Raw genomic sequence first — 20019 nt, forward strand, 5'->3', positions numbered from 1 at the left:
GATTGATGAAAAATATTATTTACACATTTTTTTTTGGATTAAGTCGATTATTTACACATATCGGGAAGTTCATGTAACTTGCCTCAAGGCTAAATACCAAACCAACTAGTTTACTAAAAAAAATTGAAAACGAAAATTTTCTAGAAAACGTTACTGTTATAATATGCGAATTAAACCATTAAATAATTACTTACTTTGCTGATTAACCTGGTAGCACCATAACAAACGTTCCTTATCTGTTTCCATGCGGGCTGAATGTTTCCAGTAAAGACGGTTCTTGTAGGTTAATTGGATTACTCGAGAATTTTCAAATTTACCAGAGCCTTTTTCTCGAAGCGCTGTTTCCCATCTTGATATTACATCGCATAGCTAAAAGCCAAATATAAGGTTATATTATATACTCACTATACTCGGGGTAATAATATTTTTTATATTACGATTTTAATTTTAAAAGGATAAAATTAAGAAGAATCTCATCACGTATGTGGTAAAATATAATGATAGAATGATGTATATGGTATGCTTTTTATATGCATCTATACTGCAATAAATATTGCAAAAATATATGAGAAACAGGTCAGACGCAATAAGTTTATGTAAAACAAAACTTCGCTTTCAATACATCGTTCAGTAATTAAACATTCGCATTAAAACATTTGCCTTAATTCACAAGCACCTTTATAAAACTTTGTATTTATTATTCCATTTTTAATAGTTTAATATTAAATATTTTTTGTTTTGTTATATAACTCTGTGTTTGATTATTTAGTGTTCTCATTTTTGTGTTTAGATTTTGATTATTCGTATGCATTGATTAAGTCAAATCAAGGCACGAAACGTTCGCTATTATAATAATAAAAACATTCTTTATGCAATTTCTTGAAGTAAAACTCGTTTAGGCGCGACTAGGGTGTAAATCTGTACAAATGCAACGGAAGTACTGTTACGCCCGAACTGTTCGTCATTCGCTCTCGATGAAAACATTTCTATACGGGTCGATTGTGATTGGCCGCCGTGTATGTGAATAGATTTCTATCGTTGTATGCGTACCAGCATCAACGTTGTATGCATACCGATATCAACAAGAAAATCGGCATAGATAAATATTTTAAAGTTACATCGTAATACAAATGCATGAATCGGAAGAATATTTTACTCAGTTCCTTGAAAATAATAAAACCAATTAAATATGTTTTAGGCAAGAGAGATATTACAGCTGTTCAAAGAATGAGATTATATCGCCAGCGAAAAAGTAAAAAAATACAAGCAGTCAATGAATTAATGTTAATTTTAATTACATGAAGTTCTTCAAACACAATTACATGATGAGTGAAGTTGCGAAAACAATATTTGTTTTAGGCGTTGTTTAACATAATCCACTGTGTGAACGAATATTATAGAATTTATTAATCAGCAATTACTTCATTTCTCTAATGAAAGCTCATTTCGAAATGCTAATTACAATGGCAAACCGATCATGTCATATTTGAAGTATGACTTCAATTACATTATTGTTTTTAAATATTATACATATTTTTAATGCTATTACAAATATATAATTTATAATTTATCATTATATAAATGTGTATAATGGTTGACACTAATTAATGTGTGCATCAGGAGTGTTTCCATATTACTAATTAACATATTCAAAATTGTTATATGATGTATTTATTTTTACTTAAAAGCCATCTTGTACAGTAGCAAATGAGTTTTACTTCAATCGCGTGTGAATTACGTTTGTGACATAATATGAACAAATAAAGATACCCACCTTGGATGCTGGTTCAATAAAGTTTTCCAAATCCTTTTCAATTGGATCGTCACTAAATAATGTAAAACCATTAGCTGAGCTATCTCTGCAAGCTATCTCCTGGCTCAACGTCCTTAAAAATTCTTCGATAGTTGTAGAACCATCAAAACCGACGACTTGATAAGCACCATTGGCCATATGAACTGGTATAGAGTGAGGTAAAGAGTGGTGGTAAGGATTCTTCAAAAGTATACTCAAGACTTCCATTCGTGACGGTTTTAACTCCCTTCCACCATTTTGTATAGTTCTCTCCAAAGCCCTTTCACAATAGGCCGCGTATTTGCCACATTCTGTTTTTGTCTCGCAAGAGTTGCGTGATAAATGTAACTTAAGATACCATAACAAACGGCTATTTCGAGGTGTAAATAAGCTTACGGCCAAAGCTAGAAGTTGCCAACACTGGATGAAGCTGTAAGTCGGAGGATTGCTTTTACAACATGCCGGTGTTGATGGAATTGCTGGTGTCTAAAAAAAACCATAAAAATGTCATTCGAGTAAGAAACAACACATAATTTTATTATTATGCTTTTTATTATTATGTTGCTTAGAGAAAGCAACGATTACTTTAGAAAAAAAACACACAATGACACTCCATTTAAAACAGTTAAATATAGTAACCTATTTTAAGTACTAATATTTGCAATAAACAACAAATATCAAATCAATACACTAATATAATTGCTGAAAAGAACAAATTTTAAAATTATTAATAAATGATCCAAGTTCTACCTCACAGTTTTAAATGTATCATTATATGAAGTAAAAATAAATATAAATGCATTCTTGAAAACATAGGATGTGGGCGACAAATATAGTCTCCATTTTCGAAATAGTTCGATAACTTTATTTCACCTTTCTACCTCTTTATTTGCCTGAGATAAAGATGCGAAAGATAGTATGGTCCCATTTTTCAAGCTCACTTTTGGTCGTACTAGTTAGTCTTTTGAGGTAAAGATTAAATAAATAAAGAAAAATCTAACTTGATTGAGACAAAATGCGAAAGAGAGACAAAATAAGAAAAAAAAAGAGTGCGCGTAAGGATCACACGCGATTGAAGTAAAACTTTTAATATTGTATGAGTAGGCAATTAAGATAAAAATAAAAAAAACATCATATTTGAATTTTAAAAATCATTTATTAATAATCACATAACATCAATAACACAGTTTAAAACAACATCGATAGATTAATTGCTATCATATTTCATATATGATATAATAGGTTTGTGATAACTAAAATGAGAGACATAAATTTTGCTTTGTAAACTATGTACATTTCTGGAGAAAACTGCATCAATAGTCGTGCCATATCTTGTGGTTGATTCAAATGGAGAATTATTCATTGTTAAATTAAATTTATTATTTAAAAAATCAATTAATGGTTGAGATTCTTCTGAACGAAAATTGACATTGAAATCTCCAGCAAGAATTAATGGTATCTCGTTGTGATTAGTGTTTAAAAGTTTTGCACCCTCATAAGAAAAATGAAGTAACTGCTGATGAAGAAATTTAATAATATTTGATATGTTTTTATTGGGAGAAATGTAAAGGACGACTATAATTAATGTTTGATTCTGTGTGTGTAATATCACCTACTTGTGTAATTTCATTAGGAATATCCAGTAATATCGTTGGCGCAAGAAACTGCATAGGAGTCGCATTATGAAGAGTATCTGAACATGAATGATAGACAGCTACACCACCTGCTCTTGAGTCCGATCGTTTGTATTGAGTAACGCAGTAATAGTTCTGAATATCAATTCGTTCTTCATTATTAATCCAAGTTTCCGAAAATAACAAAAACGTACAACGTTGTAGCACTTTATCTTGCAGATCAGGCACATGAGCTCGTAAACTTTGGCAGTTAAAGGAAAACAATGAAATGTCGTTCAAACTTATTATCTCACTCAATTTTTCTTCTTGTGTTATTAATCTACAAGTTGAAAGTCTTTGGAATTCAGTTTTTAAGTTCATTAATCCTGCTGGCCGTTTTCTTCCATGATAAAATTTTTTGAAATGATGAACAATCCATTAATGCAACATATAGAAGCTGCTGATTATGTGTTTTATTGTATTCATATACAATTTTATCAAAAGTACCACCTTGTGATTTGTGTATTGTGAGTACACATGCAGACACTAAAGGAAAATGATTTCTTTTGACAAATATGATTTTATTTCTGTTCATTGGAATAGATGAAGATCTCCTGAGAATCGGCACAGCTGTCTTACTGATATTAAGAGTTTGAATATGATGTGCAGCTTTCTTCTTATTTTGTTACCTATCTTACCAGGAAATTCAAACCATAAACGTAGAAGTTCATCATTATCGCCACGTTCTATGTACACTAATTTTCCTACACAACCATTAGCTAAGCCATCACTTACATCAATATTAGTTGTTATTATGTAAAATTTATTCAGAACTAAAATTATTTCATACGGCAAACCCCCGGTATCAATAACCGATTTTTGTGAAACTGCTGACGAATGTATGATTGTTGATCTGTCGCATGGCAACCTACATAAATATCCGTGGCAGTAGATATTATTTTGTCTTCAACGAGATTCAGTATAAATTTATTATATTCCATGACACATTTATTCTCTAAGAAAAGTCTTATTCCATGAGGACATAACATAAAAAACGTGATTCAATTAATGCAAGTTCATATAGGGTTTAGCGCTCGACTTACGCATGACATGACGGGAGTGGATACCCGCGACATCAGCGCTTACCGCGTCGTAGTGTTCAACTTCACGTTGGCGTTTCGTTGCATTTGTACGGATTTACACCCGTGTAGCCTAAAGAAATTTTTACACCCATATCGCGCCTAAAGAAGTTTTACTTCAAAAAATCACAAGGATTTCTTTGATTTGTGTGTGTGGTGTATATATATATATATATGTAGTGGTATTCACCCATTTGTAATAATTATAAATAATATTATAAACTACTATATAAGGGTCAGAATACAAACAACACAGTTACTGTTACTCATAGCTACAATACATTGTATGCTCGCAGTAACCTTGCAAGCGTTGATAAAATTCCTTTTCAAACCACAAACGGCGCCTTAACAACTAAGTAAAGCGTAGTTTTGCACTATGCAGTAACATTGAACAAGGATTACAATGTCAAATTGAATCAAGCACATAAATACTAAGCAATGACGCATTTGTTGTTCAGCCGTCATCAAGTTTTCAATAAGTTCACATCAATTTAGTTCAGTCGTAATAAAGTTATCATAATGTTCAGTCAATATGAGTCATTAGTATTTAGTAATCAAGGGAGTTATATTTAAGTTCAGTTGTTCAAGTTATATGCAAAGTCTACAAGAATCATGAAATAAACAAAAACATCAAACGTCTTCAATCTGTTTCACTGATTCGCTTTCACAGTTGGTACCCGCTTGTTAGCAGTAGGAAGAACCTACATATTGTTGGCACCGTCGCTGGATGGGGCACAACAATATATTGTAATACATATGAAATCCTAAAAAATGCATATTGACCTTGACTAAACATCTTAAAATTATGAAAACATAATGATTACCTAAATTATTATTATGAAAACATAATGATTACCAAACCAAAATAATCACTTTCCGAGGTGGCTTAATATAGGCTAATCGGACTGATGTCAATTCTTTCAAAAATTATATAAAAATGGAAAACTATCAATAATCCCAGACTATTAGTTTCAAACAAATAAATAATGATTCAGCAAGATCAATGAATTATTATTGCGTTTGACAAAACCATATATATTATAAATTACACTGATGATAAGACAAATCTAGTCTCGAAACGCTGTTAAGATTTATTAATAAATACATAGTGCTTAAAGGGTGATCATATTTCTACTCACAATATATATATATATATATATATATATATATATATATATATATACATACATACATATAAGAATGCATCGGATGTATATATATATGTGTCAAATGTGTGATCATAGGATAGATTGTGTTGATAGTTTAGAATAAACATAAATGAAGAAAAACACAGATTAAAAATAAACTTTATAAATAATAAACTTTAATTAAACGCAATGTACTCTGTTATTGTCGAATAAATTATCGTCAAATAAAATAGCTCTATTTATCCGTCAAACACGTTTCATTGCCACTATAAGTTCACCGATCTGAAAAATATTGTTAATAATTATATTAATTAATTATGTTAATTCTATTTCAAATATAACGTAATTATGAACAATTTTTAACCACATTGATATGTTTTGGTTATATAGTTTGCTTGCTTAGTGAAACAATAATCTGGAGCTAAAAATAAAAAAAGTCGTGGCTAGAAAAAATGCCATATGATTGATTGATTTCAATAATTTCAGACAAATCGATAATTGTCAAAATTTCCTAATTTCATAAATTTAGTACTAAAATTATCACATCCAGTAATTATTAATCGACTTAAAAATGGAAAAATGTATATTTTTAATTATTGGATCGTGCAAATACATAGTTTTTAAATATATTCAATCTACATAAACGAATTTTCTTAGGCAACTGAAGTCGAATCATTAAGTAGTCATGTATAACAAAACAAAAGAAAAATCTTTTATCTTTTATCACCCACTATTATTAAAACGTTTGTACCGATTATTGACAGTATTGCTTCTGTGTAATAATGCTTTTGATAAAAGCTAGAATTTATAATAATAATGAAAGATTATTTTTCATAAAGAGTTGTTATTGCTTTTTGTTAACTCGATCGCTACGAATGTCGTCGATGGACGGCATTCACATGACGTGCTATGTGTACGCATGTCGTTCGTGGATGACATCCGTTTAACGTGCTGTTTGTACGGATGTCGTCCATGGACGACATAGCGTGTCGGGCTTCGCTTCAATTTTCGTCACTAGTTTAACGCTTTAAGATTCATCATGAGTTAAAGTATAGATAACTCCTTTTTTATTGTAATTTTTAGTTTATTGCTTTTCTGATAATTTTTAGGTTTTTTACTATTACATTTAACTATATATTATTGAATACATTTCAAATGTAGAAAAGACTAAGCAATGTTCCTAAAAGCAAGAAAAGCAATGTTCCTAAAGGCAAGAAAAGTACACCAATATGAATATGTTCGTATTTTTTCTGAATTATGCGACAGTGAGAAAGTTCTATTCAAAAGAAGACGAAAACAGGAATTATAAAAGACGATATTAAATGAATTAAAAACTTAATTTTTTATCCCCTGCATTGTGAGAATAAACGTCTTTACAAATTTCGTACAGAAATATTTGTTGCAAAAAAATGGAAACCAAAATAACAATTATTTCCACTTTTTTAAATAAATCTATCGAATCCTAGATCGGAATGAGCCATTTTATATTTTAAAATTCTTATGACTTATATCACATAAAACATGTATGTGCTTCAATAAAATATTGCTGAAGATATTAGTATGCCTATCACCTGTCTAGAATTGATGGGGCAAATTTAAATAATTTTAATAGACCTATAATTTTTTATTTTATCTAAGAAAATATTCTTAGCAAAAATATTATTTCAATTTCATTGAAAATGTATTAATCATGATGGTTGAAATGAGTTTCATAATTGGTTTATGAAAGGTAATCGAGAGATGGTGAAAAGATTCACAATTAATTTTTGATAAAAATTATTCTATTTTGTATCATTTACTTCAAGCACATAGCAAAATAACTAGAGCAAACGCATTGAAATAAAAAATAAACAATAACCAACATTTGCAAAAAAAATAACCACAAAATGCAAACAGAAAATTTTCATCAGAATATAAATGAAAATAAATTAAAGTGAGTGATTTTGATAGTGTATACTGGGTGGTTTTGAAATCACCCACCTGTATGGAGTTAGTAGGCGAACCATTATCGACGCTAGCGTGCGCATTCTGCACACCATGCGTATCACATGTAAACAGCGTTTGCGTGGCGCACAAGAGCAGTTGCTGCAAAAATGCAAAAACGCTCAATATGCAGCTAAAATTTGACTTTATACAGTACTATATATATTTCAAAATTATGATAGAAACATTCATGTTTATGATAATAAAATGATACAAAATAATACAGAAACAGGAGCTTTAGAGCTTTATTAAATTAGAATAAAATCAGTTTATATCACAAAGAAAAAACATTATAATTTTATTTAGGGGGAAGTCCCCGGAGTGGCAATCACCTAAGGTTATTTATAAATAAATCAAAAACTACTTTATAAAATGTTTATTAAATTATGACTTATGTTAGATAACGAAGTTAGAAATCAAACTGAATTAACAAAAACGCAACCTTTGCTAAAAAAATAATTAATACTACCAATCAAACTTTGGTAACAAAAAATATGATTTTAAAAAGTGGCACATAGCACCGGACATTTCAAATTAACCTGAATTAAACAAATATGTAGCTATCTCCACACTCTGAAATGTATTGCAAAAAAATCACTATTCATCCACTATTTCCTCCAAAATTTTCCTATCTAAAATTTCGTATTGGCTGGGCCACACCGGTGCTCTCAGCTAGAGCATTCATCACAAGCTTTTCATTCTTTGACTAAGAAAAATACGACAAATGGGGGTATGGAGTGACCGTTAGCACTCATACAGAACAAAATTAAATAATCAGAATAAATTACGTGGATTCTCACAAGAAATATCAAATTGTTTACAATCCCGCGCTAAGAAACGACTTAGTGTCCGGTGCTAAGCGACAGACATTTTCGTTCATTTTGTGGTACTTACTAAAGTTGTTTAAAATATCTAATAATATTTTACCATCTTACGGATAACAATCAAGTACTAATGTAAATACATAAATATACTAGAATTACTTCCATTGATATTTAGCTGACGCCGTGATTTTGCCCCTAAACCAGCAAATGGTTGCTCCCGCCGTGTGTGCGTCACAGGCGAAAATCGGCGTATGATCCTGTACCTGTGTGCCCCCTGCGCCCCTTTCATTTTTATTTTGAAATGAAGAGATTTATATTCGCTTAAATAAAACGTGTTAAATAGAGTGTCCGGCACTAGGTGCCGTCCGGCGTTACGGGACTACCCCAGTCATGCTATCGCAGAGTCATTTTAGACAGATTTGTTCATAAAGTGAATTTGTTTCCAATAAAAATGTGTATTTGATCACTAGTACTGATCTTATGCTTATGGTAGATTATGTTCCAAACTTAAATTCCAGTTTTGCAACTGGGGTCACTTGGAATCAACATATATTTTCTGTGCATTTATGATAAAAAGCTGATAAGCAAAAACTGATGTATTGCTGCCTTCAATGCAAAATTAAATATAATAATATTATATGCTCTGCCGTAAGAGAATAAATTATTATCCTAATTACTAATTATTAGCCAAATGCCGACCATCTAAAAGAAAGAAAGAAAAGAAGCAAGAACGGTTAAAAAATATGGGATTTGCCTATGCCAAAAACATAGGTAAATGTATGTTCATACATACAAATGAACATTTTTTTTACATTACAAATGAACTTTTTTTTTGCTACGGAAAACATTATTTGTGTGATAACAATAAATTTTTCATTAAAATAATATGCACTATGCTTACAAAATAAAGCAAATATATATATCATATATATATATATATATATATATATATATATATATATATAGAATATACGAAATTCTTCAGTAATAGCGTATGAAAGGTTAATCCTCCTAAACGATTATTCGGATTTTGATAATTGTCTCTGAAGTTTGTAAAGGGATCTTTTTAGGATTTTTTGATTCAAAGAAATATAGCTAGATTGTTAAATTACAAAAAACCGCTTATCATTGTTTGACGTTGAAAATATTTGAGACATTGTTTGACATTAAAAACAAATGAAGACTGTCATTTGCCAAACATTTCAATTCACTAATAGGCTAAGATAATATTAAAATATAATATATTTATGATCATAAATAAAAAAAATGTAATGTCCACAATATTATTGCCAAAAAGCATCTGAGATGTGCCAAAAATTAAAATATTATAAGATATATTCACCATGCGTCTGACAGTCTGCGCATGCGTCGAATGTTATTGAATATACCCTATAACTATATTTGACGGATTATAATTTTTTAACTAATGCCATCGTGTTTTACCTTACTCTACTAAACCACAAAAAATTTGCTTATTCAAAAAATTATTTAGAAGTTTCATTGTGTCAAAAATTCATATGGATACGGAATATTTGCTCAAGTCTGCGTTTTGGATCTGAATAATTTTACTGTGCTCCAATTTGCATGAAATTTTGGAATTAGGTTCATCTTACTTTCAAGTTCAAAAGTAAAAAAAAAATAGACTCTTTTACCACTTCCCGGGGTGATGACATCCCTTTTCAGTGGTGTGATTTTACTTTTTTCAAAATAGCGACGAATATCGATAAAAGAACTAATTATAAGAAAAAAATGTTTAATAATGTTTTTCAAAGAAGCAAATACTTTTTAAGTTACTGGCTACTGAAAATTCGTTTCTTTTTGGCGTTTTTCATCGTTTTTTGCTAATATCTTCAATAATATACTTTTTAACGAAAATCATGTAATGAACAAAATTATATCAATTAAAATCTTAACTAGTGGTGTGTATGACATCGTGCCTTAAGGCAAATCGCTGAAACTTCGCGTACCGTAACGAAATATTCGGGAAATATTAAATGCTTTCAAATAGATAAATAAATACTTTAACATTGTTTAATAAAGAATTATATAAACTGAATTTCTAAGTTGGAAATATTTGTTATTGGAACTTAAGTCAGAATTACAATTAATATCTGAATTATTTTCGATACACAAAAAAGAAATTGAAAAAAAAAATTTTGAAAAAAAAATTGAAACATTTTTTTTCTCAAAAGCAATTATTTTGTCAAAACATGCAGAAAGTTCTTTGAATCATTCATATCGGACGCTTAGTTCTCTCAAAAACTGCAATTTTTTGCACATTTAGCTTTGTATCTGCGAAACCGCTAGACCTGCCTTTGCCAAAATCACCACTAATCCCCGTCATTACGAATTGAATGTTCTTCGGATCATTCAAATCCGAATTTTCTGCATTCTTTGCTCCGTATCTTCGAAACGGCTGGACCTGCCTTTGCCAAAAACTAATCACCACATCTCCCTATCGATAGGAATCGAATGTTTTTTGAACCATTTAAATCGGTTGATCCGTGCGCCCAAAAACGTCGACGAAAAAATGCGGACATACCATCCATCCATTATTTCTGAGGTATGCCAAAATGTTCAGAAATTTTCAAAACGTTGAGAAATGCACGAATTTGCATTTTCGATTTTCGGCTCATTACTATAACTACCCTACGGGAAGTTAACAATGAATTTCATTGTTTCACTATCATTATAGTACTAGTGTTTGCGTTTAAAAAACTATCCAATGAGCATTATTTTTTTCTTCTACTTATTATTGTATTGCGAAAATAAGTTACACATGTTTTGTCAAGCAATTCCAATGCGCGACCAGTTGCGTCTTTTTCGGGGTGATTTTTAGCCCTTTTTGATTTGGCTAATTTGCAAAATTAATATAGATTTTTTTCGAAATTGGAAACTTTTTAAAATTTATTTTATACCTTTATGTACCCTTGTTAACTATCTACAACATCAACGACCATATATCCCACAAAATATAAATTTAATCATTTAAAATAGCTTACCCTGGCAGGTTTAGTAAGTGACGCGGTAGCTGAAGAACCAGTCGAATGTGTGGCGTTGTGCGACAAATGTCTGGACGTCTGCTTAACCAGAGCGCATATCAGCTCCGCTTGCAGTTCGGGCGCGTCAAGACACTGCTGCAAAGCATTTTGTGCAAGCACCACATGATAATCAATTCCTGCTTGTTCCATAGCAGCCGATGAAAATAGCTGGCAACACTAAATAAATTAATTTTGTTTTAATAGTTTGAAAGGAGATGTTAGAGAATTTAAAAAAATAGAATAAAACTCATAACATTGTTATCTTATACTTGTTTATCTATGACTCATAACGTCCTGCTAAATACATCTTTTGAAAATATTTTTTTCTCAAAAATGAACAATAGAGTTTTTCAGATAATAAAATAAACTAATTAAAAATAAAAATAATATAACAATTTAAGGAGGGTCCATTAATAACATAAAGATTTCAGGGAGATTGACAAAAAATCACGGGAAGGGTATAGTAAGATATCACATGTATTTATTTTTTACCTGAATTTCAAACTAGCTGTAAGTGGAATTCTGTCTTAAGGCAATTAAGGCATCGTGCCTTAAGGCAAATTGCTGGAACTTCCCGTACCAAAAATTATTATTTTTTTAAAAACGATTAACATTTTTGAAAAAAAATTACTTTGGAAAAATAAGATTTTTGAGAAACTATGAATTGGACAAAAAATAACTTTTTAATGAAAAAAAAATTTAAAAAAAAAAAAAAAATTTTTTTTTTTTGCAAAAAAAATTTTTTTTCTTTATTTTGACATATTGTGGAAGATCTGAACTTTTTTTTAAAGCAATCGTACTACTTTATCTGCATAGGGACAAAATATAAAGCGCGTAAGCGCCGCGTCGCTGTCTAACGCATAAGCATTGGTACGGAACCCATAGGAAGGTTAACAAAATGTATACTTATTGTTAAAATCTCTATAAAATATCTGATAATTTGATGTGCATATGTCCAATGATCATTTTTGACCGCCAAATGGCTCATTTTTTTACTTTTTCCTTCATATTTCCGAACCGCTAGACTTACCTTCATGAAATTTTATCGATTCTTCATCTTGTCAATACAAGTGAAATGATTTTGAATTATTCAAATCGGACGCTCCGTTCTCTTAAAAACTGAGTTACCGTTTTCGGCACTTTTTGCCCCGTATCTTCGGAACGGCTAGACCTGGCTTTGCCAAAAACTAGTCAGCACGTCTCCTTATCAATACGAATCGAATGTTTTTTGAATTATTCAAATCGGTTGATCCGTGTTCCCGAAATCGTCGACGAAAATTTGTATCCGCACATACATACACACACGTACATACATACATACATACATACATACACACACACACACACAATACATCCATTTTTTCTAAGGTATGCCAAAATGTTCAGAAACCTTTGAAACGTAAAGATATATAAAAATTTTCATTTTCGATTTTTTTTGCGATTACTATAACTTGCCCTACGGGAGGTTATAAAAATTCAAACATTTTCAAAACTTTTTTTTCTCGTAACTAAAAATATATGTGATGTTTGGTGGGAGATGGAGGTAATCTTGAATATCACCATGTATCACTGGGGGTCCAAAAATACTTAAAAAATCAATCACGAGATTAATGGACGCCCCCTTATATAAAAGCAAACTATGAAAATATAACATCAATTGAAAACCAACTTGATTTTGATTTATAATTTTTCATAAAAATTAATATCTTGTATCAAATAATATTCTAATTATTGTAATATTATCAACCTTAAATAGCTTAATTGCTTCTGCCTGCAGTCCCTCTGAATGCAAGGTTGTCAAAGGCGAATGAATATTGTCTTTCGTATGTAAGAGGTGAGGATGCCGCCAAATTTCACATGCTGAAATGAGTTTCAAAAAATTAATGTTCTATATATTTAAATCTTGATAAATTTTTATGCAAATATGTTTAACTAGTTGGTATTGGTATTTTGCCTTAAAGCAAGTTATATGACCTTCCCGATAAATAAATTAATTTATGAGTGGTTAAAAGTATTCGAAGTGGATTTATTACACATTATTAAAAATCCTTGAAAACTTCTCCTTCGGAAAGTTAAAATGTTAAGAAGTTTTCACTTTTGGTATTTATATTATACTATTCATCTCACTAATAATTTGTAGTTTTTTTTTTTTTTAATAAAAAATTCTCCTTCGGGAAGTTAAAAATAAGGTTTATATGTATTCTTATATTTTTACTTTTTATATTTATATATACTTTCATATCAGTAATAAATTTGTAGTTTTTTTAAATAAAAAACAATTCAATCAACTTGATTTTGATTGACTTACTCAAACACATAAAGGTTGTCCTAGTACAAAAACGTTGTAATATATCTGAAATATATAAATACATGAAAAAATATTTTACCAGGATTTCCCATCAGTTTCCATAAGTTTCTGAACTAGTTGCTCATACAAAGTTCCAGAATTAGACCCAGCGCCACTAACAATGGTGAGATGATATAACCAATTATCCCGTTCTTGTTTATTCGGTAGAATTAAATACGTCGGACCCTGAGGAATAATATATTAATTTATAAAAAAAATTAAGTGTTGCAAACTTATCAATTGTATTTTTCATAATTATTTATATCTAACCTGATGCTCAGGGTATATAGACACTGTCAGCCTGGCTTGTGAAGTGCCACCATGTTCTTCTCTTTCTTCAGAATCGGAGTCAGAAATATGCTCAACTTCTTCAACTCGCGCGTCGCGCATGTTTATTTGCCCCATAGGATTCTAAAATTCAAAATAAAGTAAGCAAAACAATACAGTATATCCAGAGAAAATTCGCTCAATACAAAATTTAGCCTTTCCTTATTAGATAAAGTTGATACGTTATTTCACTGCACGCTCACACAAAGTATGCAAGTGAGAATAAAAGGATTTTTATATTTTAGGTAAACCCCAAGTATTTGAATATTTTTAAAGATGCTTTCGTTATTCAAACGTATTGATAGATTTTTTAATAGTAAAAAAATATTAAGGGAGTATTCTTGTGTAGAATTTCAAAAAAATCGATTTTTTAACTATCTAAGAATATGGGTACGAGAAGATTTTTAAAATTTGAATTATTTTCGGAGATGTAGGCATTTTACTGACCCGGTCTCCAAACTGGTTCAGCAGGGTCTAATCGGACAAAAGGCATTAGGAGGTCATTAGAACAATTTAGAACATTTATTACTGTTTGCATATTCAATGAAGGTTTCTTTCCGATTTTAAAAATGATGACCTTTATGGTAATGCAAATTGGGCCAGAAACTCATTCATTTGCTGTAAGACGAGACAACGCCCGGATTGAACGATCTGAAATACGTACATCCAACGCTTCAAAGGAGGCTAGAACTGCTTCGTTGGAAGAGAGAAACGAAGAAAATAGTTTTTTGAAGTAGAAGAAAGTCCGATGCATGAAGCAGGAGTGGCAGATTAAATAAAAGAAGTATAACATATCATTTTTGACTTTGACAGCAAAAAACTTCACGCAAAACTTTAAATTCGTTTTTCTCAGAACAGACTTTTCAGAACTGTTGCCACGATTTCTCGAGTTCTACTCGACTGATTCACTTGAAATGTTCAGAGAGTCTTGTTTATAAACCTATCTGTAGCCCGAACTAGCATCGTCCCCAAATTCCAATTTTTATTATTTTTTAAAAATTCGAGAAACTCAAAAAACAGTAAAAAAACACAGTTTTTTTCAAACAGTCGCCAATTTGTAAAAAAAATTTGTTTACTCATCATTGTAGATTAATAATCTTATTTTTTTTTCATTTCCGGGGTGAAATCATGGCAAGACTGAGGTGCCAATTTTTTGAGACCCCCCACTTCATCAACCGCCCAATTTTCAACATATTTTTTAAATTTTTGTTTTGTATTTTAATAAAATTAATATACAAGTGGTAAAAAAATGGATAGTAAAAACATTCATTGCTTTCTTTTACAAAACTTTAAAAATGACCTAAAATTCATTGCTCTACACTAGAATACCCCCTTAAGGAAATATATAATAAATAATTTGTATATTTTATTCACATAATATAATAGTGTCAAAAATTATAACAAAAATACAGAAGTAAATTTGTATTAAATGAATTGAATTGAATTTCATAATTTCATACCTGTACAAAGCTCAGTTGCTAATTTATCAATAAAAGCTATTGTATTTTTTGAATAAGAATACGTTTCCATACTAAATTTTAATAACAAATTTTTCATGAATTTAAAATTATCATCTTCTCATAGACTATAGTTATAAGAATATTTAAAATATAAAACATATGAACTTACAGTATCATTAGGCGTCTTAAAATATAAAAACATTTTGCCCATTAATGAACACCAGCATTTCTTGGCATGACCATTTTTAACTTTCGTCAACCATCCTTGAACTGTTGGTTTCTGATCCTCCTTGCTAAGCAGAAGTCTGGCCGCATTTCTTCTTTGTACATTCTATAAGAAATTGGAAGTATCATATTAAAATATTAAATTAATAAATTAATATAAGATAAAAAGCGTGTTATGAATAATATAATATTACATGTCTGATGATAGTCAAGACAACAAATTATGCTATTCATTTGAATCATATTGGCTACCTGATTAACAAAATAGAATTTTTGAAATAGAGTTTTTCATAGTTCAAAAATAAAAATTACAATATTTAAGTGGTTTGTTTTATGATATAAATATTCATATAATTTTGATTTTTATAAACCTTTGTAAGAAATTCAAACTCTTAATTTCAGAAAACTTAAACATTTTTCACGAATATGAAATGAATAGAAATTTAATTTTTAACGAAGTAAATAGATTTATGTCAATAATGTGAAATAAAAGTAAATTTTATGTGTATTTCACCAGTGAAAACTAGCAAACAATGTTGAATAATAAATATATATATATATTGGAAAAAAATTCATTGAGAATTCAAAACTATTTAGTAACATAAAAAGTTCAACCAATTTAGTTCAATAAAATTTAAATCCAAAATTATTCTAAACAAAACAAAGAGATCTGAACATCCATTCATCACTCATCAAACTTTGCCAAAATGATTAAGTGACCATTCGAATTTTTTAAGATTTCAATTGTTTAACTTCACAAGATTATAATATTCGTGAAAAAAAATATAATCATTTTTCAATGTAAACTTTACTTGTTACCTGTAATATTCTAACCCACTCTTCCATCGTAGAAATAGAATCTGCAGTTAAATAATATATTTTTTTCCCTGTATTAATTTCAAATGTACTTGCTCCATCTTGTCTTGTTATTCTACAACTGTCATCCAAAATTATTTGTCCTTGAGGTTTTCTGTTTACATCGTGCTGCGATTTCCAATATATCAAAGCACCATTCTTCAGCACAAACCATCGCTTACGCCATGTCTGAGAAAAAATAATAGATAAATAAAATATGATACTTAAATAAAATATATATGTTTTCATCGGATCATTTTTATTTAAAAAATAAAAGATATTAAACCAGAACTTCTTGCAAATACAAAATAATAAGGTGAAAAGTAGGGCTTACAATACTGGAATTCAGTGATCCCGAATACCGGATCCTAGACGATTTTTGTCCGGTATTTAATACCGGTATTGAGACTAAAAATACCGGTATTTCGAGATTACAAGTATTTTGTTTAAAATTGAACTTACGCAATACATATACACAAGTTTTACACTGTTTATGTGTATTACCGACTCAACTTAGCCTAGTTATGACACATTGGCAAGATAAAGCGATTGTTTATATATTATATACGACCTAATGAATGCAACCCATTTATAAAAATTATTAGTCGTCCACGTGCATTGTCCTCACATCTAATTCGTTATCAATGATTTTTAAATAAAATATATAATCGACGCATTATTCTCTATATTGTATTTATTCCTATCAATCATTCGTATTTATTTATTATTTCATTATAACGAAAATTTACAAGTCAAATCATCGAGTGATATATAGTTTGATAATAATCAATGATAATATTGGTCTTGGTGGAGGATGACCTCTTTCTTATGCGTACGTTGCAGATTCTTAGAAATCGTTCATATAAAATTATTTTATTTATTTATTAGATAATCAAAAAATACAATAATTTTCTATAAGTCTTTGTGATGTCGTGATATTTAATGATGATTTTATTATAACATAAATACACTATACTAAAACTTGCAAGTAATAATTCATATCGATTAATAATGTACTCGAATTATTTCTTTATGACAATGTGCCGACAAGTGTAGAATGAGAAAAAGGTTTTCGATTTGTTATATTTGTACTAAAATTTGGTCCTCGCTTGAAGATTAAAAAATTGATTGTTTATATTTTTTAAAAGCATATTTTATTAAACAATATTTAAGTTTTTAATTGAATTTGTTCTGTTCCTTAAATATATAATTCCATACAAGCCTATTAAAAGTAAAATGTAACACATACAAGTTAATATATAATTGTTTACTTGCAATAAAATAATATGTACTCATTTTAGAACAATAATACCCAGTAAACAAAATTACACATCTAAAAAATATGGATACAACATCGCGCCCGCGATGTGAAATATCGCCACGCCGCAGTCGTTTTTTCGCATAGAACGTTAACCGAGCGCCAAGTGATGTTACATTTGCGATTTTTGTCGCGACTTTTTAACACGTTTATCGCATGTTGAACTGATGTTGACAAAACATGAAAAACAACGTAATTGTGTACATTAATTCAATATTCTTTTCTGTACACCACACAGGCATGAATTTTTATTTTTAATTTATAATAATAGACTATTTATTCAAGAATCATTTATTTTATTTATCAGATATCACATATAAAAAATGTTACAATTAGCATCAATATTTGCAATTAAAGTTAAAAAACTTATAAGTTATAAATAGAAATTTATTACACAAATCCAAGACTCTTCAATTTTTATATATATATATATATATATATATATATTATACCTATATATGTGTGTATTTTAATCAATCCTAATGTAAGGAACACATTCATTTAAGAAATTATTTATACATGAAACAGATTAGTTTTTCAACTTTACATTAAAATTGATTAATTTCTTCATAGCGATTGGTTATATATAGTGCATGTCATGTCTCAACCATCATTTCCTCGCCTCTTCATTATACACAAAACGCTTGCAAACATGAGGGTATTATCGTCTTTATTCTGAAGATTTCTAAAACAGTTTATATATAGAAGTCAAGTCATATCCTCTGTCATTTTTCCACTGACTGTATTCATCGATCGATTTGATTTGAACGATTGTCAAATGCATTATTTTTAATCCTAGCTAACAGATCTGAAACATCATCTTGCATCTGATCTTCTGAAATTCATTAGATTTCTGCTTTCAGCATAATATTCGGTTTGACAATACACAGCGGCAATGTTTTTTTTAAACCTCTTCATTGAGAATTCCATTCATGTCATTCCTAATGCTACAGAAATATAAAATCCAGTAAACATTAATAATATTAAATATTATTATAATAACTATATGATGTACTTACGAGTTCATTTTTTTAACTGTTAAGGGTTTCAAACTAAAACTTATTAAACAACTTTATAAAACACGCTTTGATGTTTCTTTAATGTCAGCATGAGGCATCATCTTGAATTTTTATTGTTAGAGAGTCCTACCTATAGATGTCCTTGTCATCCTATTAGTGTTTACACTCACTAGGCAGCAAAATCATTAACTCACAGCATTTACATGAATCACAATGTTATTATTTTCATATTTGTTTCAACAATTTAAATTAAAGTTATACATTTTGTTCACTATTGAATTAAAATTATGATTAATATACATTTGTAGAAAAAAAAACTTTGGTTAATTTCTATTTAAACATCCCGCCATCATGTCTTCAAAATCAAACTTCATAACACACTTCTGGCAATACGAAACAAAAGTTTAAATATAAAAGTTTTGTACATAATTGAATTTATTAATTCACTTTTATCTGCAAACTTTTATTTCCCTAGTATTTTGCACGCATTTAATATAATACAATTTTTAATATAATTTTTAAATATACTAAAAATTATATTGAAAATTTATAAAAATTATATATAATTTCCATACCAAAAACTAAAAATTTAAGATTCTACAGCTCCATTGTTTACTTCAGTATTTATCTATATTAACTATATAGTTAGGTGTTGAACTTATAACTTGTTGTTTTTATAAAACATGTGTAATGTGCATCCACTGAGATTTAGATAAAATGTTAGAACAATATTTGTTTTGTGCTCACAAATGTGATGTGCATTGAGATTTAGATAAAATGTTAAAACAATATTTGTTTTGTGCTCACAAACGCGATGTGCATTGAGATTTATATAAACATCTAAACAACATGATATTTTGTCACATCGAGGACATCGCGACGGGATTTTTTTCAAATGTTGTCAGCAACATCGCGTGTTTACTGGGTA

General features: G+C 29.5%; 1 protein-coding gene across 1 annotated transcript; it reads right to left on the reverse strand.

The window, feature by feature from the left end:
• Nucleotides 1-194: 194 nt before the first annotated feature.
• On the reverse strand, nucleotides 195-16943 carry LOC113365620 (uncharacterized protein CG43867-like; the record flags this gene model as incomplete). The annotated part of the gene is given in 9 exon segments (XM_026607132.1): nucleotides 195-369; nucleotides 1775-2278; nucleotides 7673-7777; nucleotides 11502-11717; nucleotides 13288-13400; nucleotides 13911-14073; nucleotides 14158-14298; nucleotides 15844-16005; nucleotides 16719-16943. Coding segments are annotated over 9 exon segments (1804 nt in total), but the record flags the coding sequence as incomplete, so codon positions are not given.
• Nucleotides 16944-20019: the final 3076 nt, after the last annotated feature.

Source organism: Ctenocephalides felis, unplaced genomic scaffold (genome assembly GCF_003426905.1).
Source record: "Ctenocephalides felis isolate EL2017-DRISC unplaced genomic scaffold, ASM342690v1 CF-g0.4_SCAFFOLD_01151, whole genome shotgun sequence".
In the NCBI taxonomy this organism is placed as follows: domain Eukaryota; kingdom Metazoa; phylum Arthropoda; class Insecta; order Siphonaptera; family Pulicidae; genus Ctenocephalides; species Ctenocephalides felis.